Source organism: Triticum urartu, chromosome 7A (assembly GCF_056163025.1).
Source record: "Triticum urartu cultivar PI428250 chromosome 7A, HENAU_Tu73, whole genome shotgun sequence".
Taxonomy (NCBI): Eukaryota; Viridiplantae; Streptophyta; class Magnoliopsida; order Poales; family Poaceae; genus Triticum; species Triticum urartu.
Window position 1 is genome coordinate 147,613,134 of NC_141879.1, and position 14,746 is coordinate 147,627,879.

General features: G+C 48.3%; 1 protein-coding gene, 1 long non-coding RNA gene and 1 pseudogene across 2 annotated transcripts; all 3 read left to right on the plus strand.

The window, feature by feature from the left end:
* The first annotated feature begins 304 nt into the window (after positions 1-304).
* Positions 305-1,955, plus strand: LOC147958662 (uncharacterized). The gene is made up of 2 exons (XR_015610028.1): positions 305-892; positions 1,752-1,955. It is a non-coding gene; the product is annotated as an uncharacterized LOC147958662 (long non-coding RNA).
* Positions 1,956-3,541: 1,586 nt separating this feature from the next.
* LOC125546460 (tuliposide A-converting enzyme 1, chloroplastic pseudogene) lies at positions 3,542-4,875 on the plus strand (annotated as a pseudogene).
* Positions 4,876-11,534: 6,659 nt separating this feature from the next.
* On the plus strand, positions 11,535-13,039 carry LOC125522282 (2-hydroxyisoflavanone dehydratase). Its single transcript, XM_048687355.2, has one exon. The coding sequence runs from the start codon at positions 11,780-11,782 to the stop codon at positions 12,761-12,763; it is 984 nt and encodes a 327-aa protein (XP_048543312.2). The 5' UTR covers positions 11,535-11,779; the 3' UTR covers positions 12,764-13,039.
* The last annotated feature ends 1,707 nt before the right edge of the window (positions 13,040-14,746 follow it).

Here is a 14,746-nt window from a genome sequence, read left to right on the forward strand (position 1 = left end):
CCACGCATACAACGGACACGTGTGCTTCCAGCCGTCCACGTCATGCTAGCTCGAACCACCTTGCTTGACTTGTTTGCCATCCTCGTCGTTATCAACCCAATCTTGTTCCCTTAAAAAAACGGGATCGATAACTCCCGAACGTCCGTATTCTACGTTTTGGGCCCGAACGCTCTAATTGTCGTTGGATCAGGCACACAGATCTTAAAGCGTGTCAGTGATACACGTCAGCAAACGAACCCGTTCGGAAATATACAACCCGTCCCGAACGCCTTATCCTTCTCCAGGCTCCACTCAGTCCGTTGATTCCCGTCGCCCCCACATTCTGATTCCACCCACCACCAAATCGCCGGCGATTCCCGGCGACAGCCGTGGCTCACGGAGATCCCCGGAGCGCGCGCCGTGTACGGGCGAAGCGAACCAGCGCCTCGCGACTAGAGGTCCTACGGCGGGAGCGGCGGCCGCCCCTGGCCAACTGTGAGCTGCGCGGAGGGCAGCAGCAGCGAGATGGAATCACATTGCCTGTGTCGGCGGCTATGGAGAGGAGAAGTGTAGGAAGCTTCAGCGCGAGTTGGGGAGATGGTGGCGAGGGGAGCTCGTACCGGCGGCGGTTGGAGATGAGACGCAGGGCAGTAGCCGCGCATGGAAATGGGGGACGCACCTTGGTGCGGTGGGGGACTAGCAGCAAAGGCGCCATCTACTCCAGGATCCCGACGCTGGTTCATTGGGTTAGCGTCTGCTGCCTCTGCTCCGGTGGGAGCCGCTCCTGCTTGTGCTCCGGTCGTTGCTAGCAGGTCGAGTAGGTGGCGTCGTCGAGGTTCCTGCAGTCGTGAACAGGGGACCTGGGAGCTGAGCCGGTTCGGGGATCACGGGCAGCGCCGTCGACATAGAGCTGGTGAGATTTCTGCTCCATTCCTCCCCCCACGACAGCTTCATTCGGCTGAAATTGCAGTGAATAGTGTATGTTTGCAGCTATGGCAATTCTTGTACTGAATTTTTTGCCATTAAAATGCAGTGGACAGTGTGTAATTTTTTGCAGATATGGCAATTTCTGTAGTGGAATTGCCATGAAAATGTAGTGGCCAGTGTATGCAGGCTGTTATAGAGTCCATGAAAATTTGTTGGAAATGTTCTGCATTTTTTTGGGTCCATGGCAATTTCAAGGCGGAAACATATCAACATCATGGCCATTTTGCCATGTAGCTTGGTAGCATCACATAAGTATTGAGACATCATAATATTCTTTATTACACAATTTTGCCATGATATGTTTTTGATATGGCAATTTAAGATGTCAAAAACATTTGCAAACTTGCCATGGCAAAGTTAATATGTGCAAAAACATGGTAAACTTTTTTTTTGTAATTAAGTTTGTACAAAAAATTGGCAAACTTCTTTCACTAAGATGTTCAAAAAACATGGCAAACTTGCCATGGCAACAAAAGATGTTCAAAAACATGGCAACTTAAGATGTACAAAAACTTGGCAAACTTGCCACGTCAACTTCTTCCTTTTTGTGAACTTCATAGTGTTGGCAACTTTTCCTATTGTAAAGATGCAGATTTGCTATGACTTCTTCCTTTTTTACGCCATTTATGAAAACATAAACTTGAACATGGCAATTTCTTTCATAGAATGGTAAAAGACCATGGCAATTTTGCCGTGCAGAAGTCTAGTAGTTTATTAGTTATAGAAAAACTGGGCTTTAATACTAGTCATAACTTAACATGGGCCTTTTTTTTTCTTTTTCACAGAAAAAAGGCCTGTAGGGGCCCGGTGGGTGGGGGCGTTTGTGCTGGTTCGTTCTCCTCCCGAACAAATCGTTCGGTCAATGCCCCTGCCCTCCCAAGCGATTCGTTCGGGTAGGGGTGTCTGCAGGCCGAACAGACACGCCTTTATCGGGGTCATTTAATATGCATTTTCACGATGACATTTTTATATTTCATAAGGTTTTCATATTTTAAGAACATGGCAATTTTTTAACTTTCTAGCATGCCAAAAAATTAGTTTATTGCCATGGCAATTTCGAGCTTCATTTTGGCATGCAATTTTTTTTGTGATGTCAACTTCTCTTTATCACAACATGGCAAAAATTCCCTTTCATTTTGCCTGACAAATTTACTTTAACAAACATGGCAAAAAAATCCTTTCATTGCCATGCAATTTTTTTTACTCTTTTTTGCCATGTCAAATTTACAATTTTTGGTCATGGCAAAATTCTCCTTTTATTTTCCATGCCAAAATAAAGAAAAATTATGGAGCATGGCAAATTAGCTTTCTACTTGCCATGTCAACTTTTACTTTATTTCGCCATGGCAATTTTTAACCTTCATTGCCATGGCAATTTTACGGTTAAATACTTGGCAAATTTACTATCTACATACATGGGAAATTTTACTCTATTTTTGCCATGTCATAATTTTACTTTATTTTTTCATGGCAAAATTTTAACTTTATTGCCATGGCAATTTTACTGGAACATACATGGCAATTTTCACTGTACTTTGCCACGTCAAAAAATTACTATATTTTTTGCCATGACAATTTTACCTTAAAATACTTGGCAAATTTACAATTTAAATACATGGCAAATTTTACTCTATTTTTGCCATGTCAGAATTTTACTTTATTTTGCCATGGAATTTTTTTAACTTCATTACTATGGCATATTTACTTTTAAATACATGGAAATTTCGCATGGTCAATTTTAAATTAGTTTCATGGCAATTTCTCCATGTTTTTATTTTTTTGGCTGCGTGTAATTAAAACACCACAGCAATTTTCCTGTATAAGTTTTTCTTCTCAAATTCCATACAAAGCATGTCAATTTTAATTAAAACATCATGGCAAATTTTAATATTTTTAAGCATGCCAAATTTGAGATTTTTTTTACCTTGCGCTACTTTATTCTCGGACCACAGCAAATTATATTTTTTTCGACCCTGGAATTAGAATTTTTCATTAAACTTTTTGATCAAAGACATACCCACTAACTGGTTTTTTATGTGCTCACGTAGCAGGATTTTTTTTTGTTTCTATTGTAAAAGAAGCGTCATTTTTTGATTTTTTTAAGGACTATTTTTTGTTTATAAAGCTGGGCCTTTTTAGGCCCTTTTTTGGTTTTACGTACACGTGCTGAGGGAAGAGGCTGAGAGGGTTCGGGCTGCCCTTCCACCACACCGAACGACACAATCGTTCGTTCCATCGCTCCTCCCTGCCGAACCTTTTCGTTCGGACCGGGGTTCTCCCAAACCGAACGGTTGGGAGTTATCGACGTCCAAAAAAAAACCCAATCCTGTTCATGCATGGTGCCGGTCTGCCGGACAAGCACTCTGTATCTCTATACCACCGTGAACCACCACACAACCTGTAAAGCGCAGACGTGCAGTGCGGGTGCAGCAACGGGGGTGGCCGGAACAACAAACCCGTGTGCCCGGCGCGCCACCCCAACGGCAAGGCGAGGGCCGGCCACCCCGTTCCGTTCCGTTCCACGCGATCGGCGCTACCAGCTCGAATACAAAATATCGAAATTGTTCGGTTTAAAATGGCCCGTCCCCTACTTGCTCTGCTGCACTTGTCCTGCGCCAGCACCGCGCTCCAGGTCACCAGCTCGACCTCGCAGAGCGCGCCCACCGCCGGAATGGCTTCCAGCGCCGCCGCCGACGTGGTTGAGACCGAGCTGTTCCCCTTCATCCGCGTGTACAAGAGCGGCCGCGTCGAGCGCCTGCTCGGCACCGACACCGTGCCGGCGTCCTTGGACGCCTCCACGGGCGTGGCGTCCAAGGACGTCGTCATCGACCCGGCCACCGGCGTCTCCGTCCGCCTCTACCTCCCGCCAGCGGCTGCGGCGTCCGGGGGCGAAGGCAAGAAGCTGCCCGTCCTCGTGTACTTCCACGGCGGCGGGTTCATGGTCGAGACGGCGGCCTCCCCGACGTACCACCGCTACCTCAACGCGCTCGCCGCCCGCGCGGGCGCGCTCGCGGTGTCCGTGGAGTACCGCCGCGTGCCGGAGCACCCGCTCCCCGCGGCCTACGACGACTCGTGGGCGGCCCTGGCGTGGGCGGTCGCCGGCTCCGCACCGGGAGGCCCCGAGCCGTGGCTCGCGGCGCACGGGGACGCGTCCCGCGTGTTCCTCGCCGGCGACAGCGCGGGCGCCAACATCGCGCACAACGTCGCCCTGCGCGCCGCCGCCGAGGGCCTCCCGCGCCCGTGCGCGGCCATCGTCGGCGTGCTGCTGGTGCACCCCTACTTCTGGGACCCGACCAACGCCATGGCGCCGGCGCTGGAGGTCAGGATCCGCAACGAGTGGCGGTTCATGTGCGCGCGCCCCGACGCCGGGGTGGACGACCCGAGGTTCTGCCCGACGTGCGCCGTGGCGGCGCCGCGGCTCGCGGCGCTGCCGAGCAAGAGGGCGATGGTGGCCGTGGCGGGCGACGACTTCCTGGCGGTGAAGGGGCGGGCGTACCACGCGGCGCTGCTCGCGAGCGGGTGGCGCGGCGAGGCCGAGCTAGTGGACACGCCGGGGCAGGACCACGTGTTCCATCTCATGCGGCCGGGGACGGAGGCGGCCGCGGACATGTTGGACCGCGTCGCGGGGTTCATTTCTCGTGCTTGACCTCACCTGCTCCCCGTTGAAGTTGAACCGTGCGCGGTTCCTGTCGTCGTGCGTCAGGGCGGCTAATAAATGAAGCAGACTCGCTATCTCCCAAGAGCAACGGATTTGAAGTCTGCTCTTGGAATTTTGCTGTACATCTGTGCTGCATCCATCGGCGTGCGTTGAAATTAGTATGTTTCGTGTCTATGTCAGTAACAATATTTTCTTTGAATTTTGAAAAACTTGATAGGCTCCCCATGACAACATAGTGGGAGCTCAATGCCCTTTTGATCTCGATTCATGCTTTGGAAGAAAGATGCCCACGTAAGAGCATCTACACCCAGCACCTCAAACCTGTTTTAAACGTTCGGGCGGACGGACCGATCACTGACCGGTCAAAAAACCCGACTCAACGAGGGCCTCAAACTGGTCTCAGACGTCCGGGCTATCCGACATCCCTCATATCCAGCCCAAATATAGGCAGGATATGAGGCGGCCTAGGCACGTCCACCATGTCAACCCGGCACATCATCGACCCCACGCTGTCCTAAAAAAACCCAATTTGTCCCTTCTAAGAACCCTAGCTCACTCCACTGTCCTCTCTCGCTTCCCCGCCCCTCCCTCCTCCGATTCCAACCGAATCCAACGACATGTCGAGCTCCGGCAGCCACTAAAGCTCCAACCTCGACATTGACGAGAAGCTGACTCTCCGCATTGCGCCGGAGCGGTCCAAGGTGGACACAGGGGGTAGCTCCGGATCTGCACCGTTGCCGCTCCTACGCCGGTGCAGTGCGGCCGCCGAAGCTGCCCCTCATGGCCTGTGCTTAGCTTCGCGAAGGCTGCGCAATCCGCTCCGTCCCCTTCTCCCGCCGGCCGCTGCTCCATGTGGGCGGCGGTGGGTGCTAGTGCCCACTTCGACGGCCCGCACGCGCACGCCGGATTGGTGAAGATCCGGCAATGAATTGGTGAAGATCCGCCTTCTCCACCTTTAATTTCAAAGTTTTAGTAATGTGGTTTAAACTTGTCTGTTGTTTATGTGGATTATGTAAACTTTGACGATCTTTTGGAGATCCATTGGTGATCTTTTGGTGATCAAAACGTGCATTTTTATGTACGATTCTATGTATGTTTGATGATTCACATAGTTTTATTCATGTTGCATGCTTTAGTATGAATATAGAGTATCAGATATGAGATACATGAATGTGGAGGACACGATTTGAGGAGTGCCCGGCCAGTGCCCGCAGACGCGCCCAGGTGTGTCCGCGGGCGTTTGAGGGGCCGGATTTGATGACCGCGCCTATAGATGCTTTAAGAACATCTACAACCAGGCCTCTCGACCCCCCTACGCCCGGGCGGACGCCCGGTTAGTGATCGGTAAAAAAACGACCTAGACGGGCGCCTCAAATGGGCCTCAAATGCCCGGCCTGACCGACACCCCTCATATCCAGCCCAAATATGGGGCGGATATGGGGAGGCCCCGGTGTGTTTGGCATGTTGGACTGACGATGGGGTCCCACACGAAATCGGCCAAAAACCCAACAGTCGGACATGCGTCTCCTTCTGTGGGGGGTGTAAACACCACGTGGCGCCGCTAGGCCAAAGTTTGTCTATTTAAGCCGGCCGGGCTCCCCAACCCTGCCCACAACCTCTCCATCCCTCTCCGTGCCACCAGCCCAACCATATTTCTCTCCGTCTCCACCTTCCATTTCCCTCGTCGTCTGACATGGACAACAGAAGAAGACCACTTACGCTATGCTAACACCGGAGCGCCGCTTTCAGGTCGAGGAGGAGATCCGGGCGAGGAGCGCGACCCGGATCACTGCGGGCCTGCCTCCAAACTAGCCGGGCCGAAGGAGGAGGAAGGGGAGCGCCAACCGGAGCCCATGGAGGGGGTGGACGTGACGGAGCCGACGCTTGTTTCAGGCTTCACCATGGACGAGGCCATGGCGGAGTTCACCGTCGCCCAAGCAGCGGAGATGGCGGAGCAGACAACCATCCTGGAGTCCATCTAGGATGGGCCGTACGTGGTGTCCAACCGACGCTTCCTCCTTCAAGAACCGCCGGAGACTGACGCACTCTTCGATGAGGTGGAAGCGGAGATGGAGGCGGAGGCAGAGGAGGAGCCGGAGTTGCGTCTGCCCCATGTACCCTGGAGTCCGGAACGGAGATAGTGGACATTTTCAACGACAACGAGCAGCGTAGTGTGGAGGATTAGTTGATCTACATACTATGTAGATGTTTTCTTGCAGGGTTTGTATGGTTTAAAGATTTCACATATGAGTTGTTCGGATGAAGAGATAGTTATTTGATAAGTGCCTGGTCAGTGCCCACGGACGCACCCAGACGTCCGCGGGCGTTTGAGGGGCCGGATTTGGTGACCGCACGTGTAGATGCTCTAAACCCCTCGGGTTTCATGAACCGACCAACTTACCACTAAGCTAAACAACAGGGCATTGTGTTTAGGTTGTGTTTGGTTCAACTTCAACTGCCAACCAGTGGTTCTGAAAGCTAAAAGTTGAATCAAAGATGTTCCCAGCAAACCAAATTCTCAAGAAGCTGCAACTTCTTGTAGTGAAATTCACGCAACAGTCTGACCTTAACTTTTCCAGCTTCTCAACCAACCGTTTTCCTTTGTGTCCTAGAAATTGAGAGGTATTCACCCAACTGTGCCAACAGTAAGTGGGAAAATGTTCGATCCATTTCTCTCTTGAGCAAATGAGAAAGTGAACCGACCACAAAGGGACTCATACCCACCAGAGAGCTAATGGAAATAAAAGGCGTGCTCGTGGAACATGGGAAGGTGGGGCAGCTAGGGTTCCTAGCCACCACCACACGGCCAACCTACCACCACCCCCGCCGCAACCTCCTCCTTCCTCAACTACCTGGTCTCGAATGTCTGGTCCCGACTAGCAGCACTGGCGCACCCCTGTAGTAGCCGCTCCTTCCCCCTCCCTTCGGCGGTCCGGCCATGTAGCAACCCCTCCTTCCTCCCTCTACACATGACAAAAGGGTTCATTATGCATTAGTGCACTATTCATTTAATGCACCTCCCAAAGGTATAACATAATAACAAGTGTCATCATTCATTATATTCTTATTTTCGATGCTACCTTCATGTTTGTTTTTAGGAAAATACAATCTTGTGAACTCTAGGTATCAAAACTGCATTGGATATCTTACTCCTTTTAAGGGGAGTACATACCATCTACCCGAATTTTGCTTTCGCCATCATCGTCCACCGTAACTTTAATAAAGGTTCATTAATTTTAAAATTATTCAAAAAATCAAATTGAAAAATATTCACAAATATTTGCATATTTAAAACATATTTATGAGAATATACAAAATTATAAAGTTTTTAAAACAACCATGAATGGTTTTACAAGGTTCATAAAATTTAGAATGTTCGTGAACTTTAGAAATAACAAAAAGTAAATTGAAAATAAATAAAATAAAAAGGTTAAAACCAAAAGAAAGAGAGAATAAAAAATTGAAGCCAAAAGGAAAAACATAAAAACGAAAATTTTGAAGAAAGAAAGACTAAAAAAATGCTCTTGAACCCTATGTATTTGTATGAGGGATCCATGGAATGGCTTTGAGTTAACATAATGTATGTGTCTGATTGCTACGAATTTGTCTCGTGTCTCTTTCTCGTCCTATGCCCCCACATGTACACAATATCTCGAAGTTCGATCAAGGCGGAGGTTAGGAGCAAGGAGTACACACATTGCTATTCTAAATACCAGTGAAAGAAAGGTTTAGTACGGTAGCAGAAAAGCCAATGCTTGGGGATTTATGAGGTGTAGTCATTAGACATTCAATGCTTTCGTCTGAATTATATTCTTAATAACCAAGGTAACCCCGGGAGACGGTAAGGGTATGCGTTTAGACAACTGACTCTTGATGTAGGTCGCGCATCGGCCAAGATGTAATTTGGACACATCCCTCACTTCATCACGTTCCAAACACATCTTAATGGGTGTCTTCCAGAGCACATATTAAGATCATGGTGATCCCTAGCGCAAATGTATGGTTGTAAGGATCAAGACCTCATATCCAAGCATGTTTTAATTCTAGTGTTTACATCCCCAAGGTTGTTAAGGCCCGGCTACAAAAACTGGAATTTAATTCTGATCTTGACTTGGTAGAGGCTTTGAATAATGCACATCCTCTCGTGGGTTCGATAAACTAGGGTCACTCCTTGGGGAAAATGACAGGAAAACCTCCGTTGTCCAAACCAGATCTCAAAGAGAATCAACCACCTTGCAATAGTTCCTTCATGGATGGGCGAAACACACCAGTGGAAGTTACAAAAGGAGAGAATAAAAATGATTATCCACTATAATCGACGTCCTTGATGAAATTTTATAAAGCCATTTGCTAATTGGATAGGGGATTGAGTTTAAAAAATCATTTAGTTGAACAAATTGCTAGACTTTAGCATATGGAAGAATTGAAGTGTTATAAAAAATTGAATACCCCTCAAACTCACCCTCTAATGAGGGTCTCTTCAGATCATTCATATATGAGATCCAAAAACCACCCCTTCTGTTAAATGACTCGGTTGAGCTCAGCTTACTTGCGAGAGTGAGGGAATGTAAGAGGAAGTAGATTCAAGTGAGATTTGATATCTTTCCTTGCCCGAAAAAGAATTGAGTTCTTCTCCAAGCACTCATCATGCTAATCTCTCTTCGAGTTTGGAGACTCCTAGGTTATGGGAGTCCGCCGGGAACGTCGAAGTTGTGGATTTTTCACTGAGCTTCCGAAGGCTAAAGATCTGAAAAACCTCTACACACTGAGTGTGATTTGGTGATAATAACAAGTGATTAGGGAGCTCCTCAATGGAAAGTAGAATTTCAGTGGATATTTGAACTCTGGGAAATATATCGGTTATTTATCTTCTCATTAGGATCTGCAGTTTGTACTTGCTACTCCCTTCGTTCCTAAATATAAGCCTTTCTAGATATTCCTATATGGACTACATACGGAGTAAAATGTCCATATGTAGTCCATATTGGAATCTTTAGAAAGACTTATATTTAGGAATGGAGGGAGTATTATTTATACATTGAATGGAGTTTGAACTCCTTGCTAGTTCCTTTTATCATTGAGCTTAACTTAATTTAGGGTTTGTGTTTGAAAAGTATCAAACTAGTTTAATTACGCATTATGATAAAACGCAATCCATAATTTATTAAATCATCAATATATTCACTCCTCCTGTACGTGATATCTAGTTCCTTTCAGATATGATGATCAATAATGTGCAGTGATAAAAAATCTTTTTATGTGTCATGTCTTATTGACATTAGACTTGCTATATTTAGTCAATAGAGCTTATAAGGACAAGGGGTTGGCACTTGATTCTCTGCTTCTTTTTGGGTTTTGTCTAGATCAAGTGCTAGAGCTTATGTCTGGGTTTCGGTTCTTGAGTCATTTTTTTACTTTTAGAAGAAAAATATACCTTTTTAAATAACTTGTTAAATAGTTTTAGAAAAAGTTCCACAATTTTTAAAAATGTTCACAATTTTAAAGATGTTTGTATATTTTAGAAAAATCATCAATTTAATATTTTTAATTATAATATCTTATATTTTTAGAATATTTTGATTTGGGGAGATGGTCACAAATTTTAAAATATTCTGAAATTTAACAAATCTTCACTAGTTTAATAATGGTTCTCGATTTTTTTAGTATTAAAAAATGTGAATTCAAAAACATTCACAAATATTTGCACATTTTAAAATTAATGACAATTTTAAAAAATAAATTTAAAAAATAATCATGAGTGTTTCTAAAATAGGGTCGTGAAATTTCAAAACAAAATCGTGAATTTAGAAAATAACTAAAAATATATCACATAAAAATAATTTTCAAATAAAATTAAAAGGGTAAAAAACAAAAGAAAGAGAGAAGAAAAAAGATTAGAAAAAGGAAGATAGAAAGACTAAAAAATTTGTGCCCTGCCTCGTCCTGGGCTGGTTCAATAGCCCGCGGTGTTCGCGTTTAGTCGGTATCCAATGACTTAGACGCGTAATAGGATTCCGTGGACAAGGGTGACGACTATTGAATTGGAGTGTAAAGAAAACTTGTTTCCTTGGCAGTAATTGTGGCATAAGTAAAGATGGTGTAGGATTTTGAAGACCGCTTTGATTTGTAGGCATTTCGAAATGTAGGAGTAGGAAAAAAATATGATTGATTGACATGTCCACTTGAATCCTCCAGAATAGCAAGCCACATGAATTCAGACTATATATTGTTTGATGCCACAGAAAAAAAAACTAACCAATCCGCAGTTTGATGGTTAGGAGAACAATGGTATCCTTAACCCATCAGAGTTCAAGTCCTAGACTTGACATTGATGCTCGTATTTTTCTGAATTTATTTAACGTCTTTCGACGATGTGCGTTCAGTGGGATGAGACGTTCTGGTCGATTATGGAGGCGTCTGTGGCGACTTCATCAATTTGAACATGATGTACCGGCTGAGTCTCTCGGACATGCTCATCTGAATAAGGTGTGCATGCGTGCGTTTATAGGGATGTGTGTATATGCATATGCATGAGCGTCTACGTACGTACTGTGTTAAAAAATGAAAAACAGAAAAAACGTAAAAAAAAGGGTTTGAGTGAAATGGAATTTTCCATCAAAATAAAGTGCAAACCAATTCTTTTAATTTTTTCTAAGCATTCAAATCCTAACGGATCAAGAGGATATGTAGGACCTAAAGATCCAAATCCTTTATAAATTCCATTATGAAATGTCCCGAATCAAAGCAGCCCTGATATAGCGCCCAGAAGCATTTCACTAGGTCTTCTAGAATATTCTCAAGAAAAAACTAGGTCTTCTAGAAGGCACGGGCCCAGTCCCCTATTATTTTAAGCACAAAGGAAGGAGGGCTACGCTGAAAAAGACCCCCCTCTTGATGCCCAGTTGCCCACAATGATCTCTACTCTCACCAACACTGCTCTGCCGCGCACCGAACCATAAAAAAGTGCCCGTACCGCCATTTTTGCCACCTCACCTACCGTTCGCTCCACCAATATCTGGCATCCACCGTTCCTCCACCACTCCATTACATAGTGCCGGCGATCGAGATTCCAGAGCCAACCCCCGGAGCGACGTCACGAGCAAGCCCACGGACGAATACGCGACGCCACCAGAAGAGCTCAGCTAGCTCGTCCCAATGGCGGCGACGGGCGGCTCGGACGACGAGGTGCACTTCGACTTCTTCCCGCTCGTCCGCCAGTACAAGAGCGGCCGCGTGGAGCGGTTCTTTAACTTCCCCCCGATCCCGGCCGGCGTCGACCCCGCCACGGGCGTCGTCTCCAAGGACGTCGTCATCGACCCGGCCAACGGCCTCTGGGCGCGCGTCTTCCTGCCGCCCGGCGCCGCCGGCAAGCTCCCCGTCGTCGTCTACTTCCACGGCGGCGCCTACGTCATCGGCTCGGCGTCCGACCCCATGACGCACAACTACCTCAACGGCCTCGTCGCCGCGGCCAACGTCCTCGCGGTGGCGCTCGAGTACCGCCTCGCGCCGGAGCACCCGCTCCCCGCGGCCTACGACGACTCCTGGGAGGGGCTCAAGTGGGTGGCGTCCCACGCCACGGCTGGCGCGGGCGCGGCAGACGGCGCAGAGCCGTTGCTGGTCGACCACGGCGACTTCTCCCGCGTGTTCCTGGCGGGCGGCAGCGCCGGGGGCACCATCGCGCACGTCATGGCCGTGCGCGCCGGCGAGCAGGGTGCCCTCCCAGGCGGGATCGGCATCAAGGGGACTATCGTGGTGCACCCCTACTTCAGCGGCGCGGCGGAGATCGGCAAGGAGGCGACCACGGGGAAGGCGGAGAAGGCCAAGGCCGACGCCTTCTGGCGGTTCCTCTACCCGGGCTCGCCGGGGCTCGACGACCCGCTTTCCAACCCGTTCTCCGAGGCGGCCGGCGGCAGCGCGGCGCGCATCGCCGGCGACCGCGTGCTCGTCTGCGTCGCCGAGAAGGACGGCCTCCGGGACAGGGGCGTCTGGTACTACGAGAGCCTCAAGGCGAGCGGCTACGGCGGCGAGGTGGAGCTGCTCGAGTCCATGGACGAGGACCACGTCTTCTACTGCATGAAGCCGCGGTCCGAGAAAGCGATCGAGTTGCAGGAGCGCATCCTCAGCTTCCTCCGCAAGTGAGCGGCCGCGCGCGCCTGCAAAGGAAGTAAGTTTCCCGTGAATCCGTGATGGAATAATCTTATCGCCATTGATGTTCCTCTGTTTGAGCTTGAGAGATCCCCCTTTATTTCTTGTTCCTCGGTTATGGTCTCGCCGATGCAGCCGACCGATGTTGATCTCCTCAGTACCATGGCGAAGAAAGCTATAGTGGGTTTCTTGACAATTTGTGCTCAACTTGTTGTTTCAATCATCTTTCCTCTGAGGCCGAAAGCAATAAAGGTCTTTCATTTTTTTTAATTCTATTTTATCTTGTGAAAAGTTATGGATCACGTTTGATGTTTTGAGGAGAAACCGTTATTAGCCTTGTAAGGGCATCTTCAACACCGACCCCAAACCGTTCGCGTATGTCTCGACTGCAGAAGCCATCCAACACGGTCCTGTATCGGTCCAGGGCAAGGTCCAGACATGTTTTCTCCTGCAAATTAGAGACAAAGTGTGTGTGTGTGTGTGGGGGGGGGGGGGGGGGGGTGCGGGAGTCCGGACAGCAGGCACGTAGGACCCCGACACCCCAGGACTACCCGATCCCATTTCCTTCCACAATGTCCCTTCTCCTCCTTACTTTGCACCCGCACCGTCCACCTCCGCCGCCGCCGTTGCACCTCTCCACCCGCTACAAAGGCATTGTCGCACGTTCGCAACCAGCACCGACGCGCCCGCTCGCCTTTACGATGGCGCTGTCCACCCTGGAGCCATTTGTACCAGGTACACTCCGCCCTCTGTCGACAACGTCCATGGCGGATACCACGCCCGACAGGTGTTCGATCAAACGCCATTGAGCTTATTTTCAAATGCTATGTTGTTTTTTGAGAGTACGAAGGATGATGAGCTACTCGACCATGGAGGATGAGTAGTTGTGTGATGCGTGGTTGGCCGTATCCGTGGATTTCGTAGGCAGGAGCAGATGGGGGACCTTCTGGCAGCAAGTGCATGAATAATTTCACCAACGAAAGCACATTGTGCACTAAGACATGTACATCATTCAAGAACGCAACGTGAGGTAGTTATCGTATCGCTGGGCTATGCAGACCAGCGTCACCAAGTTTGGTAACGTGGTTCGTCAACTGGGGCAAGGTGGCTATTGCACGTGGCAGGACAAGATCGTACGTTTTGCTTCTTCTTGCTCAACTTGTTTAAATTATTCATTCACTCAATGTTGGTCTACAACATTATGTAGCCTGCACGCGCTGCCTAATGTATCAGAGGACAGAGGGACGACCATTTATGTACACACACTGTTGGATGAAGCTGAAGGGGGAGTATGTGTGGGATGACATGATCCGTTGATGAAAAAATTGTTGGGCATCCAGTTAATCTAGTCGAATTTTAGACATTGTTGTATTGGACTTGTTTGCATGTCATGTATGGATGATTTGTGCTATTTTCTATCCAAACTTTGATAAATATGGACCAATTTGTATTAATTTCGTTTGGTTATTAAAATGCGACTTGAAATGTATGCAGGCAACGTTTGATGATGGCCTCCCGCATCCGTATTCGCGGAACGGTCCTCCCTGCCCGCAAATGGATGCGGGAGGAAATTTACGGGTCGCCGTTGGAGATGCCCTAACTAGTTAAATGCGTGTGCATTGTGTTGGGGAACGTAGCATGCAATTTCAAAAAAATTCTTATGCTCACGCAAGATCTATCTAGGAGATGCATAACAACGAGAGGGGGAGAGTGTGCCCACGTACCCTCGTAGACCGAATGCGGAAGCGTTAGCTTAACGCGGTTGATGTAGTCGAACATCTTCTCGATCCAACCGATCAAGCACCGAACGTATGGCCCCTCCGTGTTCTATACACGTTCAGCTCGATGACGTCCCTCGAGCTCTTGATCCAGCAAAGTGTCGAGGGAGAGTTCCATCAGCACGACGGCGTGGTGACGATGATGGTGAAGTAATCCGCGCACGGTTTCGCCTAAGCACTACGTGAATATGACCGGAGG

What these genes read in the sequence shown, in the direction of transcription:
- LOC125522282 (XM_048687355.2), top strand. Translation starts at nt 11,780, where the DNA reads ATGGCGGCGACGGGCGGCTCGGACGACGAGGTGCACTTCGACTTCTTC.